The sequence below is a fragment of the Microcaecilia unicolor genome, chromosome 1, assembly GCF_901765095.1.
Source record: "Microcaecilia unicolor chromosome 1, aMicUni1.1, whole genome shotgun sequence".
Lineage (NCBI taxonomy): Eukaryota > Metazoa > Chordata > Amphibia > Gymnophiona > Siphonopidae > Microcaecilia > Microcaecilia unicolor.
In genome coordinates, this window is record NC_044031.1 from 748,770,674 (window position 1) to 748,789,635 (window position 18,962).

General features: G+C 44.5%; 1 protein-coding gene across 1 annotated transcript in view; it reads left to right on the top strand.

The window, feature by feature from the left end:
* CHD2 (chromodomain helicase DNA binding protein 2) overlaps positions 1-18,962 on the top strand; it is a 434,678-nt gene that overhangs the window by 186,161 nt on the left and 229,555 nt on the right. The window contains 1 exon segment of the mRNA XM_030189719.1: positions 3,846-3,979. Coding sequence (XP_030045579.1) covers positions 3,846-3,979 — 134 coding nt within the window.

The window sequence follows — 18,962 nt, forward strand, 5'->3', positions numbered from 1 at the left end:
CGTAATTAAACTCTGGAATTCATTGCCGGAGATCATGGTGAAGGCGGTTAGCTTGGCAGAGTTTAAAAGGGGGTTAGACGGTTTCCTAAAGGACAAGTCCATAAACCGCTACTAAATGACTTTGGAAAAATCCACAATTCCGGGAATAACATGTATAGAATGTTTGTACGTTTGGGAAGCTTGCCAGGTGCCCTTGGCCTGGATTGGCTGCTGTCGTGGACAGGATGCTGGGCTCAATGGACCCTTGGTCTTTTCCCAGTGTGGCATTAGTTATGTACTTATTTAAATAATGACAGAGGTTTGCAATGAAATGGGAGTGTTGAGAGGAAAGTACTGGCATCTTAGCAGTGTGGCTGTCTCCTGCTGCCCTCTGTGGAATGCATATAGAGCTGCTAAGTTACCTAGTTCGAGGAAGGAGATTTTAGGCCAGTCTTGGATTCTGATAATCTTATCCTAATGCATTAAGGGGCCTACAGCTCTGACTTCAGTGGGTAGAATTGATTTCAGTGAGTAGAATTGGTGAATACAAATGCCAAGCTGCTCTGGGATTTAAGTTCAAAACCATTAGCCAAAATATCTTCCTCCTGGAACTGGATAACTTGGCAGGTTTGTACTTCCAGGTAGGTAAAGCTGTAAATTGGGCAGCAAATGTGGTCTCTGCTGCCATGGCAGATAGCATACCTATGGGAACATCAGCCATATTGGATATGCATAAATTTTCCCCCATGGTTCTCTCTATCACGGGCCTTTTTTCTCCTCTGTTGGCAAGTCTCCAGGCCTTTTTTTCCCCGAGTAAGATTTCTTGGGAGTCTTATCAGTGGTCATTTATTTCATCCACTTACTCCCGTGCAGTTTTCCCTCAGTGTATCATGCATCTGGCTTTCTTATATTTTTAGAAATTGAAGCATTTAGAAAAAGGTACATTTTTAAACTTTTCTTTTTAATCCTATCAGACTAGTCTAGATGACTGTGTTGTGTCCTGCTACCAGTTGATGGGAGATAGCTTTGCACTTTTTTCTCTAACTTTGTGCCCCTTATCTGGGCCTGGTGCAGCCTTCAACTCCTCAATATCTTATATCAAAGCTAAGACCAACAAAGGCAATTGTTATGATTCAGATTTCCAGCTAATTGCCAGAGCCAATCTTGCGTAACCCATTAGTGCCCAGTGTTCCCATAATAAGCCATATGGGAACAAATCATGGGAACATTGGGCACAACTAGGTTAAGTCAAAACTTCACTTTGTCATTTACCCAAGAATGAGATAATATCCTATACCCAAGGGTATTACCAGGTCAGCTACCTTTGTGCAACAGTGTATATGTCCGTGGCTTTCTGAATTTGTCAAACTTAACAGCTTTTCTTGGTGGATTCTGCATTGGTTTGGCATGAATAAAGGAAAGGAAATTAACAGGTAATTTTTTTGTTGTTGTTGTTTTGTCATTTTTCTTATTGATTATTTCATAGAAGTGGGTTGTACCCAACCTCTACCTAGACTGGGTGGGATGAAGCCATGATAGATTTCAGGACTCTTAAGGGTATAGTCCCTTGAGGCTTGCATACCCTTGTTGAGTTGTTAGAAGATTAGAGGCAAGGCGATCATTCCATGTCAAGTGGTCTGGTGGTTCCTGTGTGACCATCATGGATTTCGATGAAATTTTCTGTGAACCTTCATACGTGTCCCCAATGAACATTGGTAAAGTTTTATGTTCGCCGATGCAATACTTGCTGAGATATAGTAATCTGTTTGACCCCATACTGCAGCCTTTGCACAGGGACCACCAGACCACTTGACATGGAATGCCCAAGGGCGTTTTCCTGCCATTATCCTTTAGAAAACTATATTTGATTTTATCAGGTGGGCTGATGGCTTTCTGGGACTTGCTAAATTTATTGGAGTGATCCAAAGTGATCATCCTTATTCCTTCTGAAATTGATGCCTTAGAAACTACTGCGACTTATTGGTACACAGCAGTAGACCAATGACCTATCTAAAATTCAGAAGGAATTGCCACCTGCAAACATCTTAGAGGTGATCTACAACCAACTTGAAAATGGTCACCACTGTCTTAGCCTACATCACCTGATTCTTTGTCAGAAGAGAGAGAGCTTGATCCCAGCAGGAGTATAACCCTATCTTTGGATGGGGGATAGAGGGGGAGAGTGCTGGGCACAGAGGTTATCACGAAACGCCTAGCCACCCGCCTGGGGCTAACTCTGCAGCCACTTAGAGGATTGATCCCCAGCGCAGCTCAGATCCACCTGCACCTGGGCATGTGCTCTACACTAGCACCCTCCTCTCACCGACTGTGTCCCAACCGCCTCTGGGTGAGTGTCCTGCTCTCAAATTATCCCCAGTGATTTCTAGGTTACTGGGGCCACACTTCCAGTGGTCCCACAGTTCCTAGAAAGCACTCACAGACCCAACACAGTCCAGACAAGCAGAGTCAATAAACTAAAAAAGCTTTATTGTAAAAAAAAAAAAAAAAAACAACCCAAAAGCAAAAAACCCCCAACTTGAACAGTGAACTCTAAAAACAGATGGAAAAATAACAGGTAACCGAGTAAGGATCAATTTTAAAAGTAAATATTTTATCACTACCTGGATAGTGCCTTGGAAGTACAGGAAATATAGCTGCTCACAGGTTATAGAATATAACTGCTCACAGGGTCCCCGTAAAGAGGTCTTTCTCTCTCTACTTCCAAACTGAGACTGGAGAAAACCCCAGTATTTCCAGGCTGAATTTGAGCTCCTGGGCCAATCATAGCCCAGAAAATATTTTAAAAAGTAGCTGGCTACATCACTGCAGGTTGCTTCCTCTTTGTGTCAAACTAAAGAAGGAACAGTTATTTCTCTGTAACATCTTTAACATAAAACATGCACCACTTGCTGGCCAAACTAGAGACACTTCAAGAAATAATACAGTTTATAGGCGTACGAACCCATTGATTTGTCACAGAGGTACCCTGTCCTTTAAAATGATCAAAGACCTCTGAGGAGACTGAGATGCTGCCCTACAAAGCTTGAGAGAAAGGGAGGAATGAGCCCTTAGGATTGAACTCAGGTTCCAGGTAGAGGTCTTTCATGCTTGTCTCCCCAAAGGAAAGACCCATCTGGGTGGGTAGCAAGGGAGCTTCTGTGACCATGTTCAATGTAGCAGGTAAGAACCAATTGTTACCCTCTGTGAGAGCTGTGGATTTGCCTTCACCTCAGTAGTGAAAGAAGAATGAAGAAATAGATTCCTCAAAGGGAAATTAGTATCTTCATTTGTAAACTGAACTTAGAGGCTTCAAACTCTGTATTGGTCCATTATATGATCCTCTTTCATGCCACCAAAAGTTGCATCATCTGACGCTGAAGATCCTCATTGTATAGCTTGCTAGACCAGTCCAACCAAGATTGTAAAAGAGTGGAAGAGATCTGCCAAGAAGGGATCTTTTGATTGGGCTGGGGGTGGGTGCTTTCTGTTGTATACATATCTGTCTCATGCATATTCATTGTGGATTTCATGAAAATCAGACTGGTTTGATGGTACTCCTGGAATGGCTTGAGAAACACTGTTCTATATCGTTCCATAGTCATTCCACCATTGTTGCCTACACTTAACACTTGAGACTTTCAGGTGAGGTGTGGAAGAGTATCATGTTTAAGCCATCTCACAGGCATTGGTACTGTTTGAAAAGTAGCTTTGTCTTCAAATGATTTAGCTGGCTAGAGTTAGAACTGAGAAGTGTACTCCTGAAACATGTCACCTTAGGTCTTTTTTACTGTTTTCAACTGTTTTCTCGTACTCTGCTACAAAACGGAACACGTTTTTTTTACCATCTACATACTTTTTTGATCTAGTTACAAAGAAGATGATGATTTTGAGACCGATTCGGACGACCTCATTGAGATGGCTGGAGAAAGTGTTGAAGACCAGCAGGACAGCAGTGAAACGATAGAGAAAGTAACTGATGTCCGTGTTGGAAGGAAAGGAGGTGTGTAACATTTATAATCTGGTATGTCTGTCACTCTGGTTAAAATCCTGGCCACAACAGACAATCTAGCTTAGAGAAATTAGGTATTGTGCCTCTGAGCTTGTTGCAATTTGGGTTGTATTCTGTATGTGTGTCAACACTTGAGTAATAAATCATCTGAGAGCAGAGTGTTGTAGAATTTTTTTTTTTACTTTAATCTTTATTGAAGTTCACAATATGCATTCAAAAATACTCCTTGAAATAAGAAAAGTAAGCAGACACTATGCAATAATACTAATAAAATCACAGTAAAGAAAACTGATCAAACAATTTAAGGAAAAAAGAAAATAAACAATCTCTAGACAAATTATCCCCTACAGAGCAGATATAAATCTAAATACTTTCAGAGGTGTCTACATAAGTGTTGCAATACTAGGACAGACCGAAGGTCCATGAAGCTCAGTATCCTGTTTCCAACAGTGGCCAGTCCAGGTTACAAGTACCTGGCAAGATCCCAAAACAGTACAATATATTTTATGTTGCTTATCCTAGAAATAAACAGTGGATTTTCCCCACGTCAACCTTAATAATGTCTTACATCCGTCTTAATAATGTCAGTTGCTTAGAGGACGCCAGCAGTCCAGTCTGTCCCTGTATCAGTTTTATTACTAAGAAAAATCACAAGTTGAGAAGGTTCAAAGAAAATAAACACATTTACAATGAACTTTTAGCTAAAAGGTAGAACCAATAGGCACTACTCGATGCTTCATCAAAAGAAACTGCTTACGACATTTTTTAATAACCTTTGCCACATCAGGAAAAATTCTAACTTTAAAAGTACAGAAGATAGATTCCTTGTGCCTGAAATACAGTTGCATAATCCAATCACGATCATAGACCAATATCTTAGTGACCACCAAAGTTGATGGAATGACCAACTCTTCTTTAGATGACTCTAAAAAAGCAGTCAAATTCAAACTGTCTTGTGAAATTGGAGAAAGTTGGTCAGGCCTATCTGCAGTCTTTCTTCTTAAAAAAGAGGCAAATAAAAAGATCTGGAAATAGGTGGCATGGATTGTGCAGGCACAATGCAGAACTTCAGTAGCATAGTGCTTAAACATATCTAAAAGTGAAATACCAGGTATAAGTGGAAAATTTATCAGATGGAGAATCCATCTACATATCTTATTCTCTAAATTCTCACATTTTACTTCCAGATTGATTTTGTCCCTTAACCAACCCAACCACATTAGAGTCCAAGTGTGGCACAGTGGTCGACAAAGTTTCAGAAGAATTTGAGATTAAAGATAGTCGAGATACAAAATTATCTACCTTTTGTTCCAACACCAGAATCTTACCTGCTTGTGATGTTATAGTCTGGCCCAGGGAAACAATCAGCTTCCATATTTCCTCTAGAGTAAGTGTGGCAGGTTTTCTATGTTCAAAAGTAATATATGGCTCCGATCTAGGCTGTGTACCAAGGTCTGAAGAGCTGCCTTCTTCCATAAGAACACTTGTGGTGGTGTCTAAAATGATAGAGGGGACCCTCTGTCTGGTGTGTGCCGTCCACGGCCACAGGACCTGGCACTTTTGATGATCTGGGAGCAGTGGAGCCACCATCAAGAGTGCCAACAGACGCTTCGCTCAGCTCCAGAGCTCTCTGTTGTGGGGTTTGTCAGTGGTTATCTCTTCTCGGGGGGTAGCGAGGTGCTACTTCCCAGTAGCAGTGAGGGCATCTGATCACCTTCATCCGCTCAAAGCGGGACTGCCCCTGTAGATGGAATGTGCATGGTATATGCTTCTATTTTCTGTTGTGCAAAGGATGGAATAACACTGCTTTTCCCAGTTGGGGAAGCAGGTTTCCTCTGCCTTCTCTTAAGCATTTTGAAATACAAGGAAAGAGCTCCATGCACGACTGCAATTTAGGGTGCCATCTTGACTCTCCCTTGCTCGTAGAATTCTGATTGTAGTTTCTTACAAACAATAATTCAATGCAAATAAGCTGGATAGAAACGTTATGTAGAATCATAATTAAAAGTGGTTCTCAGTCTTTCTATAAATGCTCCTTCCGGTCCCCCTCCCACTATTGAAATCACTTTTATTCTTAAATTTGCCACATAGGACTCCCTCTCATTCAACTTCATCTTTGGTATCCTAAAGTCTCCTTTTCTTTTACCTAATTAGGAAGCACAGTTAATGAGGCCAAATAGGATGGTATAAAATTATAGATTGCCTTGCATGCAATTCTAATAATTTAAACACCACACGATAAACCGGGAGCCAATGAAACTTCACAAACAGTGGGGACACATGATCTCTCAGCCCCACTCTCCACAGCAACCGTATTGCAGCATTCTGCAATGTCTGTAGCCAGCACAGGCAAACTTTAAGGGAGCCTTACATACACTACATTCCCATAGGCCAAACGTGACCACAAACACATGCATAAGAGCATGCAGAGCCTTCTCATCCAAAAAAGCACAAACCGAACTGGTGAATAGGTGACCAGGGAGTTGCATCGAGGGAGAGCACTAGATGCGATGTATTTAGATTTTAGTAAAGCTTTTGACATGGTTCCACATAGACAACTAATAAACTGAGTGCCCTCATTATGGGCCCTAAAGTGACTGGGTTGGGAGCTGGTTGAGTGGAAGGTGACAGAGGGTAGTGGTACATGGAGCTCATTCTGAGGGAAATGATGTTACTAGTGGTATGTCGCAAGGTTTGGTTCTTTTTTAACATTTTTGTAAGTGATATTGCTGAAGGGCTGTCTGGTATGGTTTGTCTTTTTGCGGGTGATGCCAGAATCTGCAATAGGGTACACACCCCTGATGGTGTTGATAACATGAGGAAGCACTTAGCAGAGCTGGAGGAATGGTCTTGAATTTGGCAGCTAAAAATTAATCCTAAAAAAATAGGGTCTTGCATTTGGGCTTCAAAATCTTGAGGGAACGGTATAGTTAGGGGGGGGGGGGGGGGGGGTGAACATTTTTGTGTATGAAAGGGGAAAGGGAAATGGGACTTGATATACTGCCTTTTTGAGGTTTTTGCAACTACATTCAAAGTGGTTTACATATATTCAGGTGCTTATTTTGTACTGAGGCAATGGAGGGTTAAGTGACTTGCCCAGAGTCACAAGGAGCTGCAGTGGGAATCGAACTCAGTTCTCCAGGATCAAAGTCCACTGCACTAACCACTAGGCTGCTCCTCCACTTAAGAGGGCAGGACTTGGTTATGATCATATGTGGTGATCTTAAGGTGACAAAATCTTTATTTCAAAAAATCTATACACAATATTTTATACTTCTACAAATATACATGACAGATATCATAAAAACAATATACTAATCATTCATACTCACTCATACATTCATTATCCATAAAATCCAAAATATAAGTCCAAGAAATGGAACCAGGGAACAACAATCGATCCGCCACAGGCTCACGTGTGAATACTTAATAATGTCCAAACCGTTGATCTTCCAGCAGCATTTCAAAGCTACCTCATTTCTTAACAAGAACTCCAACGTGGCTCTTCAAATCCACTGATTCCAATTCTTGATACACCTCAATGGTCATTATTCTTACTCAACAACAGGCAAAAACAAATTTTCTGATATTTTATATATAACCGGATTGTCAACAAATAGCAAAAGATAGTAATGTAATCCAGTTTAAATTTTCTTTATATCCACTTAATCTTTAGAAGTAGTAAGATATTTTTACACAGACACGATTTGTAGCATAAATACTTCAGCAAAGAAAGTTAGTCATATATATTTTTCTTGAACCTCAGTGATGTAAATCGCTATTTTTTAGATAGAATCGATTTAATAACATCAAATTTTTCACTGGTTCTTTTATTTTCTTTCTAAATTTTTTCAAATTTCGTATTCAATATAAATAAGTTTTTTAAATTTAACACTTATCTTTTCAGTTTTTCAAAGTTTGTCGGACCCAGGGGATCAACTGCCCGACATGCACGTTTCGCCCATAATGGGCTGTCTCAAGGACATTCCCCTGCAATATAGGTAAAAAGTTCATTAGTGGTCTCCCCAAATATTGGTAGTAAACCTACATTCAAAGAGAATCCAGAGAACTAAAAGTAAACTCACCCTGTATTTCTTTTAGCGTCAGCTCAGCAAAAGTTATTAGCCAAGATGGCGCCAGCTTTTTTTTAGAACTAATTAAATAAATCCCTACAACGTCAGAACGTAGCGTCTATTTAATTAGTTCTAAAAAAAGCTGGCGCCATCTTGGCTAATAACTTTTGCTGAGCTGACGCTAAAAGAAATACAGGGTGAGTTTACTTTTAGTTCTCTGGATTCTCTTTGAATGTAAGTTTACTACCAATATTTGGGGAGACCACTAATGAACTTTTTACCTATATTGCAGGGGAATGTCCTTGAGACAGCCCATTATGGGCGAAACGTGCATGTCGGGCAGTTGATCCCCTGGGTCCGACAAACTTTGAAAAACTGAAAAGATAAGTGTTAAATTTAAAAAACTTATTTATATTGAATACGAAATTTGAAAAAATTTAGAAAGAAAATAAAAGAACCAGTGAAGAATTTGATGTTATTAAATCGATTCTATCTAAAAGATAGCGATTTACATTATTCTTACTCATACATCTCTTTGCTTATTCCAAGCCAGCTGCAATATCTTATCTCTTGCTCTTAGTTTCTCATGTCCAACTTAGCTCTTTTGTATTCAGCTCATTTGTTTTCAGCTCGACACAAACATTTAGTTTCGCTCAATTGGCGTACCACTCGTGTTTCGCTCAACAGGCGTCCTCAGGAGCTGTTATTCACTCAAGAATCTATTTATAGCACACCATAGCTGGGAATCAATCCGTCAGACCATCCTCATAGAGTTATGCACTCCTACCAGCAGAGGGAGACTGAGAACTACTACTACTTAACATTTCTAGAGCGCTACTAGGGTTACGCAGCGCTGTACAATTTAACAAAGAGAGACAGTCCCTGCTCTAAGAGCTTACAATCTAATAGACAAGTGAACGGTCGGTCCGATAGGGGCAGTCAAATTGGGGCAGTCTGGATTCACTGAACGGTAAGGGTTAGGTGCCGAACGCAGCATTGAAGAGGTGGGCTTTAAGCAAAGACTTGAAGACGGGCAGGGAGGGGGCTTGGCGTAAGGGCTCAGGAAGGTTGTTCCAAGCATAGGGTGAGGCGAGGCAGAATGAGCAGAGCCTGGAGTTGGCGGTGGTGGAGAAGGGTACTGAGAGGAGGGATTTATCCCGTGAACGGAGGTTACGGGCGGGAACGTAAGGGGAGATGAGGGTAGAAAGATAGTGAGGGGCAGCAGACTGAGTGCATTTGTAGGTAAGAAGGAGAAGCTTGAATTGAATGCGGTATCTGATCGGAAGCCAGTGAAGTGACTTGAGGAGAGGGGTGATATGAGTATATCGGTTCTGGCGGAATATGAGACTTGCAGCAGAGTTCTGAACAGATTGAAGGGGGGATAGATGGCTAAGTGGGAGGCCGGTGAGAAGTAAGTTGCAGTAGTCCAGGCGAGAGGTAATGAGAGCGTGGACAAGAGTTCGGGTGGTGTGTTCAGAGAGGAAAGGGCGAATTTTGCTGATGTTAAAGAGGAAGAAGCGACAGGTCTTGGCTATCTGCTGGATATGCGCAGAGAAGGAGAGAGAGGAGTCAAAGATGACTCCGAGGTTGCGGGCAGATGAGACGGGGAGGATGAGGGTGTTATCAACTGAGATAGAAAGTGGAGGAAGAGGAGAAGTGGGTTTTGGTGGAAAGACGATAAGCTCGGTCTTGGACATGTTCAGTTTCAGGTGGCGGTTGGACATCCAGGCAGCAATGTCGGATAAGCAGGCCGATACCTTTGCCTGGGTCTCTGCGGTGATGTCTGGTGTGGAGAGATACAGTTGGGTGTCATCAGCATAGAGATGATACTGGAAACCATGACATGAGCTCAAGGAGCCCAGGGAAGAGGTGTAGATTGAGAAGAGAAGGGGTCCAAGGACAGATCCCTGGGGAACACCAACAGATAAGGGGATGGGGGTGGAGGAAGATCCATGAGAGTGAACTTTGAAGGTGCAGTGGGAGAGATAGGAGGAGAACCAGGAGAGGACAGAGCCCTGGAACCCAAATGAGGACAGTGTGGCAAGAAGTAAATCATGATTGACAGTGTCAAAAGCGGCAGATAGATCGAGGAGGATGAGGATGGAGTAGTGGCCTCTGGATTTGGCAAGGAACAGGTCATTACAGACTTTAGAGAGTGCTGTTTCTGTCGAGTGAAGAGGGCGAAAACCGGATTGAAGCGGATCGAGGATGGCATGAGAGGAGAGAAAATCAAGGCAGTGGCTGTGGACTGTGCGCTCAAGTATCTTGGAGAGGAAGGGTAGGAGGGAGATGGGGTGGTAGTTGGAGGGACAGGTAGGGTCTAATGATGGTTTTTTGAGGAGTGGCGTGACTACGGCATGCTTGAAGGTGTCGGGGACAGTTGCAGTGGAGAGAGAGAGGTTGAGGATATGACAGATGGAGGGGGTGATAGTAGGAGAGATGGTGTTAAGTAAGTTGGTGGGGAAGGGATCAGAGGAACAAGTGGTGCATTTTGAGGAGAGAAGAAGGCGGGCGGTTTCCTTCTCGGAGATATCAGGAAAGGTGGAGAAGGAGGTCTGGGTTGGTTGGTTGAGGGAGAGGGTTGAAGGGTGAAGAGGAGGAGGTGGCTTGGTAGTGAACTCAAGGTTGATCTTTTGCACCTTGTCGCGGAAGTAGTCAGCCAGTGATTGAGGAGAGAGCGAGGGGGGGTGGGAGCGGAGGGCACTTTGAGGAGGGAGTTAAGGGTGGCGAAGAGACGACGAGGGTTGGAGCTGAGAGAATTAGTCAATTGGGTGTAATAGTCCTGTTTGGCAAGGAATAGTGAGGACTGGAAGGAGGATAGCAAGAATTTGTAGTGAAGGAAATCTGAATGGGTGCGAGATTTCCTCCAGAGGCGTTCAGCAGATCGGGCGCAGGAGCGAAGGTAACGGATGCAAGGGGTCAGCCAGGGCTGGGGATTAGTACGCCTTGTGGGACGGGAGGTGGATGGTGCAAGGGTGTCCAGAGCAGAGGAGAGAGTGGCATTGTAAGCGGAGACAGCCTCATCGACAGACTCGGAGGACATGATGGAGGGGAGGAGATTAGAAATACTAGATGATAAGGTGGGAGGGTCAATAGCCTGGAGATTCCTGGAAGTAGTGGTTAATGTTGGGCGGGGCTGAGGGGGAGGGTGAAGAAGTGTGAAGGTGATCAGGTGATGATCAGAGAGAGGAAGAGCTGAGGTGTGGAAATTGGAAGTTTGCACACTGTATATGTATCCTGTGCCATCCAGTATTTTTCAGTCTCCAGCAGAGGGTAGACGTGCAACCTGTGCAGTCTGTCTGGTCTAGTAGGCCCTAAGGGGTTTTTTCCCTCCCTTTTTGGTGCTTACAGGGTGTGGGTCCGCTGGGGCTCTGTTTTACCCCGTGGGGTGTCACACCTGGGTGGCCGGGTCCCTCCCCCTGCCCTCCTCTCCCTTGTGGGCAGCCTTGTGCCTCGGCTTCTGTCTCTGGATGGGAGCCTTGAGTGCCTTTTAGCCTGCTGCAGCGGGGTCCAAATAAAGATTGTTTAAAAAAAAAAAGTGAACAGAGTCAGCAAGGAAGGCTCCGGCTTGGGGTGCTTCTTGTGGCTATTCTGTCCGGGAGAGCTGGGGCTGTTTCTGCGGGGGTCTGTGGTGGTAAGTTGCTCTCAGCTGGGATGTCCTCGGGAAAGTGGTTGCGCTGCCGTTTCTGTTCGCGACGCGGGTTGGAATCGCCGGGCTCTCAGTGTCGCTTATGTGGGGAGCCAAAACCGCCATCTTCCACACCTCCGCAGTTGTCTGCGGAGGTTCTCGTGGTTGGGGCCGATTTGGGTGAGGTGACCGCGTTGCCAGCAGTAGTTCTGTTTTCGGCGGGAACTACCGCCGTTTTGGATCCTGCCTGCCCTGCAGAGCCGTCTCAGCACGGGAGAATTCTTTCCCAGGGCCTTCTATGGCAAATGAAGGCTCCTGTTCCATAGTGTTTCCCCCAGATTTCATCTGGGCCTTTGTATCAGGCCTGGAAATCGGGACCTCAGCAGCTGGGTTCGCCGGTCACTTTGTCTGGTCTGGTTCTTCCAAAGAGGCCTCTCCTAGAGTTGTCAGAGGATGCAGATATTTTTTCTCCCCAGGGGTCTGAAGAGGACATTAGTGATCTCGGAGACGAGGATCCTTTAATGTCTAGCCAGGAGCAGGAGAGTGCCTTGCTGGGAGGGGACACCTCGTTGGTAAGAATTTTTCAGAGAGATGAGTTGCTGAATTAATTGATCAGGTATCTTCTACCTTAAAGTTTGATTCCCTTGAAGCTCCTGTTGGAGAGGTGAAACAGGTAGATTGCTTGGTTAAGGGCATCCGGCGTTCTTCCCGATGAACAAAGCTCTGAGGGAGATGGTGTTTCAGGAATGGTCGTCTCCAAATTCTCCTTGTAAAGTTTCCCGGGCCATAGCTAAACTTTACCCTTTACCTCAGGAGGACAGGGCATCCCTAAAACCGCCCACTGTAGATGCTGTAGTGACTTCGGTCTCTAAGGCCACGGCCATTCCGGTAGATGGTGGAGCTGCCCTTCGTGATCCTCAAGACAGGAAACTAGAATCCTTTTTTAAGCGTAGTTTTGATCTCTTGGCTCTGACTCTACAGTATTCGGTCTGTGGAGGCCTTGTAGCTCGCGCTTGCTTTCGTTGGGCTGGAAAGCTCTTGGATGATCCGGGGTCTGACAGGGTCTCCTGGGTTCAAGTCTTGGCCAAGTTAGAGATGGGCTCCTCCTTCTTGTCTGATGCTCTCTATGATTTGCTGTGGGCGTCAGCCAAGGACATGGCCTTGGCGGTTGGGGTCCGCCGGGCTCTTTGGTTGGGTTGCGGATGCGGCCACTAAGTCCAAATTATGTTCCCTTCTTTTTAAGGGTTCCTTGCTCTTTGAGGAAGAGCTGGAGATGCTAAGGTTCCGCGTCTCCCTGAACTCCGTCCTAAGGCTGGTGGGCGAGGGCCGCTGACACGTGGCCATTTTCGTGAAGTCAGACGGTACAGACCGGGTAGGTCAAACGGAGCGGCTAGAGGTCGTTATTTTCAGAGGACTCAGTCCTTTCATGGTGGATGCCATGACTCCGTCTCCGGGGAATTTGGTCCTACCCGTATCTCTCAATGAGGGGGCGGGGGTCCAACCTCTGGCACGTGTGGGGGCTTGGCTGAGTCACTTTCACCAGAGGTGGGCCCAGATCACATCGGACCAGTGGGTTTTAGAGGTGGTTCACGACTAGTATGCGCTAGAGTTCGAACACCCTCTTCCTGATTTCTTTCTAGAGTCTCCTTGTCATTCTCAACGCAAGGCGGGCGCGATTCGAGACACTTTGCTTCAGCTGATTACTCTAGGGCCAGTACTTCCCGTCCATAGGTGGGAATGGGGGACTGGATGTTATTCAATTTATTTTGTGGTGCCCAAAAAAGAAGGTTCCTTTTGACCCATTTTAGACCTCAAGAGGGTCAATGCGGCTCTGAAGGTGCCTTCGGATGGAGATGTTGCGCTCGGTGTCGGAAATGGTATTTCAAGTGGACGAGTTGGAGAAACTTACTGACTTCATGGTAAACCTAGAGGACATAATGGGGCAGTTCAGCAAACTGAAGAGTAGCAAATCTCCTGGACCAGATGGTATTCATCCTAGAGTACTGATAGAACTGAAAATGAGCTTGCGGAGCTACTATTAGTGATATGCAACTTATCCTTAAAATCGAGCGTGGTACCGGAAGATTGGAGGGTGGCCAATGTAACGCCGATTTTTAAAAAAGGCTCCAGGGGAGATCCGGGAAATTATAGACTGGTGAGTCTGATGTCGGTGCCGGGGAAAATGGTAGAGGCTATTATTAAAAACAAAATTACAGAGCACATCCAAGGACAAGAATTACTGAGACCAAGTCAGCACGGCTTTTGTGTGTGGAAATCTTGCCTGACCAATTTACTTCAATTCTTTGAAGGAGTAAACAAACATGTGGACAAAGGGGAACCGGTTGATATTGTGTATCTGGATTTTCAAAAGGCTTTTGACAAGGAACCTCATGAAAGGCTACAGAGGAAATTGGAGGGTCATGAGATAGGAGGAAATGTCCTATTGTGGATTAAAAACTGGTTGAAGGATAGGAAGCAGAGAGTGGGGTTAAATGGGCAGTATTCACAATGGAGAAAGGTAGTTAGTGGGGTTCCTCAGGGGTCTGTGCTAGGACCGCTGCTTTTTAATATATTTATAAATGATCTGGAGATGGGAGTAACTAGCGAGGTAATTAAATTTGCTGATGAAACAAAGTTATTCAAAGTCGTTAAATCGCGACAGGATTGTGAAAAATTACAAGAGGACCTTACGAGACTGGGAGACTGGGCGGCTAAATGGCAGATGACGTTTAATGTGAGCAAGTGCAAGGTGATGCATGTGGGAAAAAAGAACCCGAATTATAGCTACGTGATGCAAGGTTCCACGTTAGGAGTTACGGACCAAGAAAGGGATCTAGGTGTTGTCGAGAATACACTGAAACCTGCTCAGTGTGCTGCAGCAGCTAGGAAAGCGAATAGAATGTTGGGTATTATTAGGAAAGGCATGGAAAACAGGTGTGAGGATGTTATAATGCCGTTGTATTGCTCCACGGTGTGGCCGCACCTTGAGTATTGTGTTCAATTCTGGTCGCCGCATCTCAAGAAAGATATAGTAGAATTGGAAAAGATGCAGCGAAGGGCGACTAAAATGATAGCGGGAATGGGACGACTTCCCTATGAAGAAAGACTAAGGAGGCTAGGGCTTTTCAGCTTGGAGAAGAGACGGCTGAGGGGAGACATGATAGAGGTATATAAAATAATGAGTGGAATGGAACAGCTGGATGTGAAGCGTCTGTTCACGCTTTCCAAAAATACTAGATCTAGGGGGCATGCGATGAAACTACAGTGTAGTAAATTTAAAACAAATCGGAGAAAATATTTCTTCACCCAACACATAATTAAACTCTGGAATTCATTGCCGGAGAACGTGGTGAAGGCGTTTAGCTTAGCAGGGTTTAAAAAGGGGTTAGACAGTTTTCTAAAGGACAAGTCCATAAACCAGTACTAAATGGACTTGGGAAAAATCCACAATTCCAGGAATAACATGTATAGAATGTTTGTACGTTTGGGAAGCTTGCCAGGTGCGCTTGGCCTGGATTGGCCACTGTCGTGGACAGGATGCTGGGCTCGATGGACCCTTGGTCTTTTCCCAGTGTGGCATTACTTACGTTCTTATGGTTATCGTAGCAGTTCGGTGAGGAGGGTTTCTCACTTCCCTGGATTTGACAGAGGTCTATTTGCACATTCCCATTCAAGCAGCTTATCAGTGTTTCCTTCGGTTTGCTGTCTTGGAGAGGCATTTTCAATTCTGTGCTCTTCCTTTTGGTCTCACTACGGCACCCCGCACGTTTTCCAAGGTTATGGTGGTTGTTGCAGCAGTCTGCGGAAGCAGGGGATCTTGGTTCATCCGTATCTAGATGTTTGGTTGATTCGGGCCAAAACGCAGTCTGAGAGCAAGGTGGCAACCAAGTGGGTAGTAAGTATTTTGCAGTCTCTAGGCCATTTGCTTCCGTCTCAGTCCCTGGAGTATCTGGGGGTACGTTTCGACACTCTGTGAGGTCGTGTTTTCTGACTCCTTCTCGAGTTGCCAAGCTGCAGGATCATATCCATTGTTTGTGTGCAGAGAAGGCTCTGACGGCTCGTTGTTATCTTCAGGTACTGGGCTTGATGGTGGCAGCGATAGAGGTAGTCCCTTTGGCCAGAGCGCATATGCGGCAGTTGCAGTTTGCTTTGCTGGACCAGTGGTCTCCACAGTCTCAGGAGTTGGAGGTCAGGCTTCCTCTGAAAAGAGCTCCCCGCCTCAGTCTGCGTTGGTAGCTTCACACGTCAAACCTTGTGAAGGGCATGCCATTGGACCTTCCAGAGTGGGTAGTGGTTACCATGGATGCGAGCTTCGAGTGCTGGGGGTTCACTGCCTCGGTCAGTTAGCTCAGGGACGTTGGTCGCTGGAGGAAGCACGTTGGTCCATCAACCGGTTGGAGACACGGGCTATCCAGTTAGCACTTCAGTTCTTCTTTCCTCTTCTCGTCGGCAAGGCCGTCAGAGTTTTGTCAGACAACGCGATGGCAGTAGCCTATGTCAATCGCCAGGGCAGCACGAAGAGCCGGGCGGTGGCCAAGGAGGTGGCAGAGTCGATGCGCTGGGTGGAAGTGTATCTTTAGGATCTTTCAGTGGGGTACGTGGCTGGGGTAGACAACGTAAGTGTGGATTTTCTCAGCAGACACACGCTAGACCCTGGAGAGTGGTTGCTTCATCGTTTGGTTTTCGACTGCATTGTTATGGAATGGGGTCTTCCAACGATGGATCTCATGGTGACGGCTGCCAATGCTCAGGTCCCTCGTTTCTTCAGTTGATGGAGGGATCTGTGTTCCGAGGGTTCTGCCGTGGCCTTCTCAGGAGCTGCTGTATGTGTTTCCACCTTGGCTGCTAGTGGGTCGAGTACTTCAGCGGGTCGAGCGTCACTCGGGTCCCGTGATACTGGTAGCCCCGAACTGTCCACGTCGTCCGTGGTACGGAGATCTGATATGGATGGCTGTGGAAGAGCCGCTTCCGTTAGGGGACTTGGTCAGGTTAGTTCAGAGTCCAATCGAGATGCCCGATCCCTCTTCATTCTCACTTATGGCTTGGGTCTTGAAAGGAACAGGTTGAGAGAAAGTTCTTTCTCCCAAATTGATTGATACGATGTTGCGATCGAGGAAGCGGTCTACTTTGTTGGCCTATGTGCATGTATGGCGACTTTTTGAGAGCTGGTGTCAAGATTAGTCTTACCTTCCTCTTTGCACTTCAGTTGCAGAGGTTTTGGAGTTCTTACGCGATGGTTTGGATAGGGGACTATCGTTGTCCTCGAACGTTCAAGTGGCGGCCTTGGCCTGTTTTCGCGGGAAGGTCCAGGGTTATTCCTTGGCGTCTTCTCCGGACGTTGCCCGTTTTTTTGCGGGGAGTTATGCTGTGTATAAAAGGATGCCGCCACTTTTGTAGAGAAGGCCAGACGAATTTCATATTTAATATAAACAGTTTACTCATTTGTTTAGTGTACAAGCTGATTACCATCAATAGGGGTAGTCAGGAAGCATTTCTATACTCAAAGCATATCTACACACACAAGCAATTTACAGCAAGCTTAAGGCAAATCAAAATGCTATACACAGACAAAGAAAAATTCAAAATGCTTACTACCTCTTTGTTTCCCTCTAGTTTTATACCGGGCCTCTGACTAATTCTCTCATACAACATTCCTGTGCAAGTCTCTGAATACCACAAACTGTTAATCATGTGCAGAACATCTGCTTTCACTTACTACTCCCCCTTATTGCCCATAGACTTTCTGGAGCCTGCCTTTGGCTAATGTGTTGCCACATTCTTTTCATGCCTCAGGAGGGTTAGTGTTAAAACAGCTTGTTGTAATCATGGAGCCTTCCACTCCGCATTTTTCATACTTTTATTCAACAAATCTTTCATACTTTTGTTCAACAAATCCTCCCTTTTGAGGCCTGGTATTCCAGGACTCAAACATCTGTTTTAGCTCCAGTCTGTTTCCTTACCTCCCTTCTAAATTTCCTCCCCCCTTTGTTTGTGGCATTCAGTTTCTGCACGCTTTTTCAATATTTTTGGCTGACATATTAAAGTTCTATTTATTTTTGATTTCAGTTATCATTGTTATTTTAAAAGCATCCTGGCACATCTTTGCAAACATGCTAATGCACATGTTACACAGCCTTAAACAGATTCAACTATACTAGGGTACAAAATTTATATCTCTTGAGGTATATAATTTATAGGACAGTGAGCTTCATCAAAGGGAAGTACACTGTCATTCTTATGTTTCATATAAGAACAATTATAAGGATAATGCCCAATTGCATTAGTTAATGTGGCATTAAAAATTACACAAATTAAAAGCATAACATTCATTAAATCAGTTGTTACAACATTCTGCGTGTAAGTGCACTTTATCAGGGGAATGTGTTCAGTTGTCATACTATTAATCAGACACCAAAATGATGTCCGTGGGTACTTGTCCATAAGCAAGGCTTGCTTATAAATAGTCTCATTTGTCCAATGAAGGTTTTCATCATCCCTTACACAGGTATTATTGGGATCACAGTCATGGTGCCCACTCAATTTTATCATTGTAGTCCCATTCATCATAGCTGGCAAGGACAAGGATGATGTCAATCAGTGGGCACATATGATACAATCAGTCAAATTCAACATTTTGGCCACTGTAACAAGTCTATTCTCATATGTGTTCATTGTCCATTAACAAACACCAACAGTCCAATACCATCATGTTTAGGGACATGATGTTTGTTTATTCTTTGTCCATTTCAATGTTATTAATTCGTCGAATATCTGCTAAATGTATCCAAGAAGTATGACCTTCCAGACGGGCAGCGGTCTGAGTAAGGGCCGTGATAGCAAAAGGCCCTACATACACAGGATCTTTCCATGTTTTATGTGTAAAGTTCTTTCGCAGTACTAGATCACCTACTTTAAAAGCACAAACATCATTAGTAGTCCCTGCCTGTGATGCTACATTTGTTCGGATCATATCACTTGTCAGGTTCAACATCGGTTGTAGCTTTTGCCAGTACTGAGTTGTGCTATCAGTACGTGCTGTCTGCATCGGGAAGAAATGACGTCCTGTCTAAATTTGGAATGGGGACAATTTTGAATCAGGTTATCAATTTTTAAAGTCCAAAATCTTTGCTCAAATTGTTGCCTCATTGTTTCCTTATTCCAATGCATGGTTGCATGCAACTCAGCCAATACCTTAATCGCCTGGCTCATTGGCATACAAGGTAATCCTTCTTCTGCATTAACCCATTCACTTCCCAATTTCATACATCCTCTC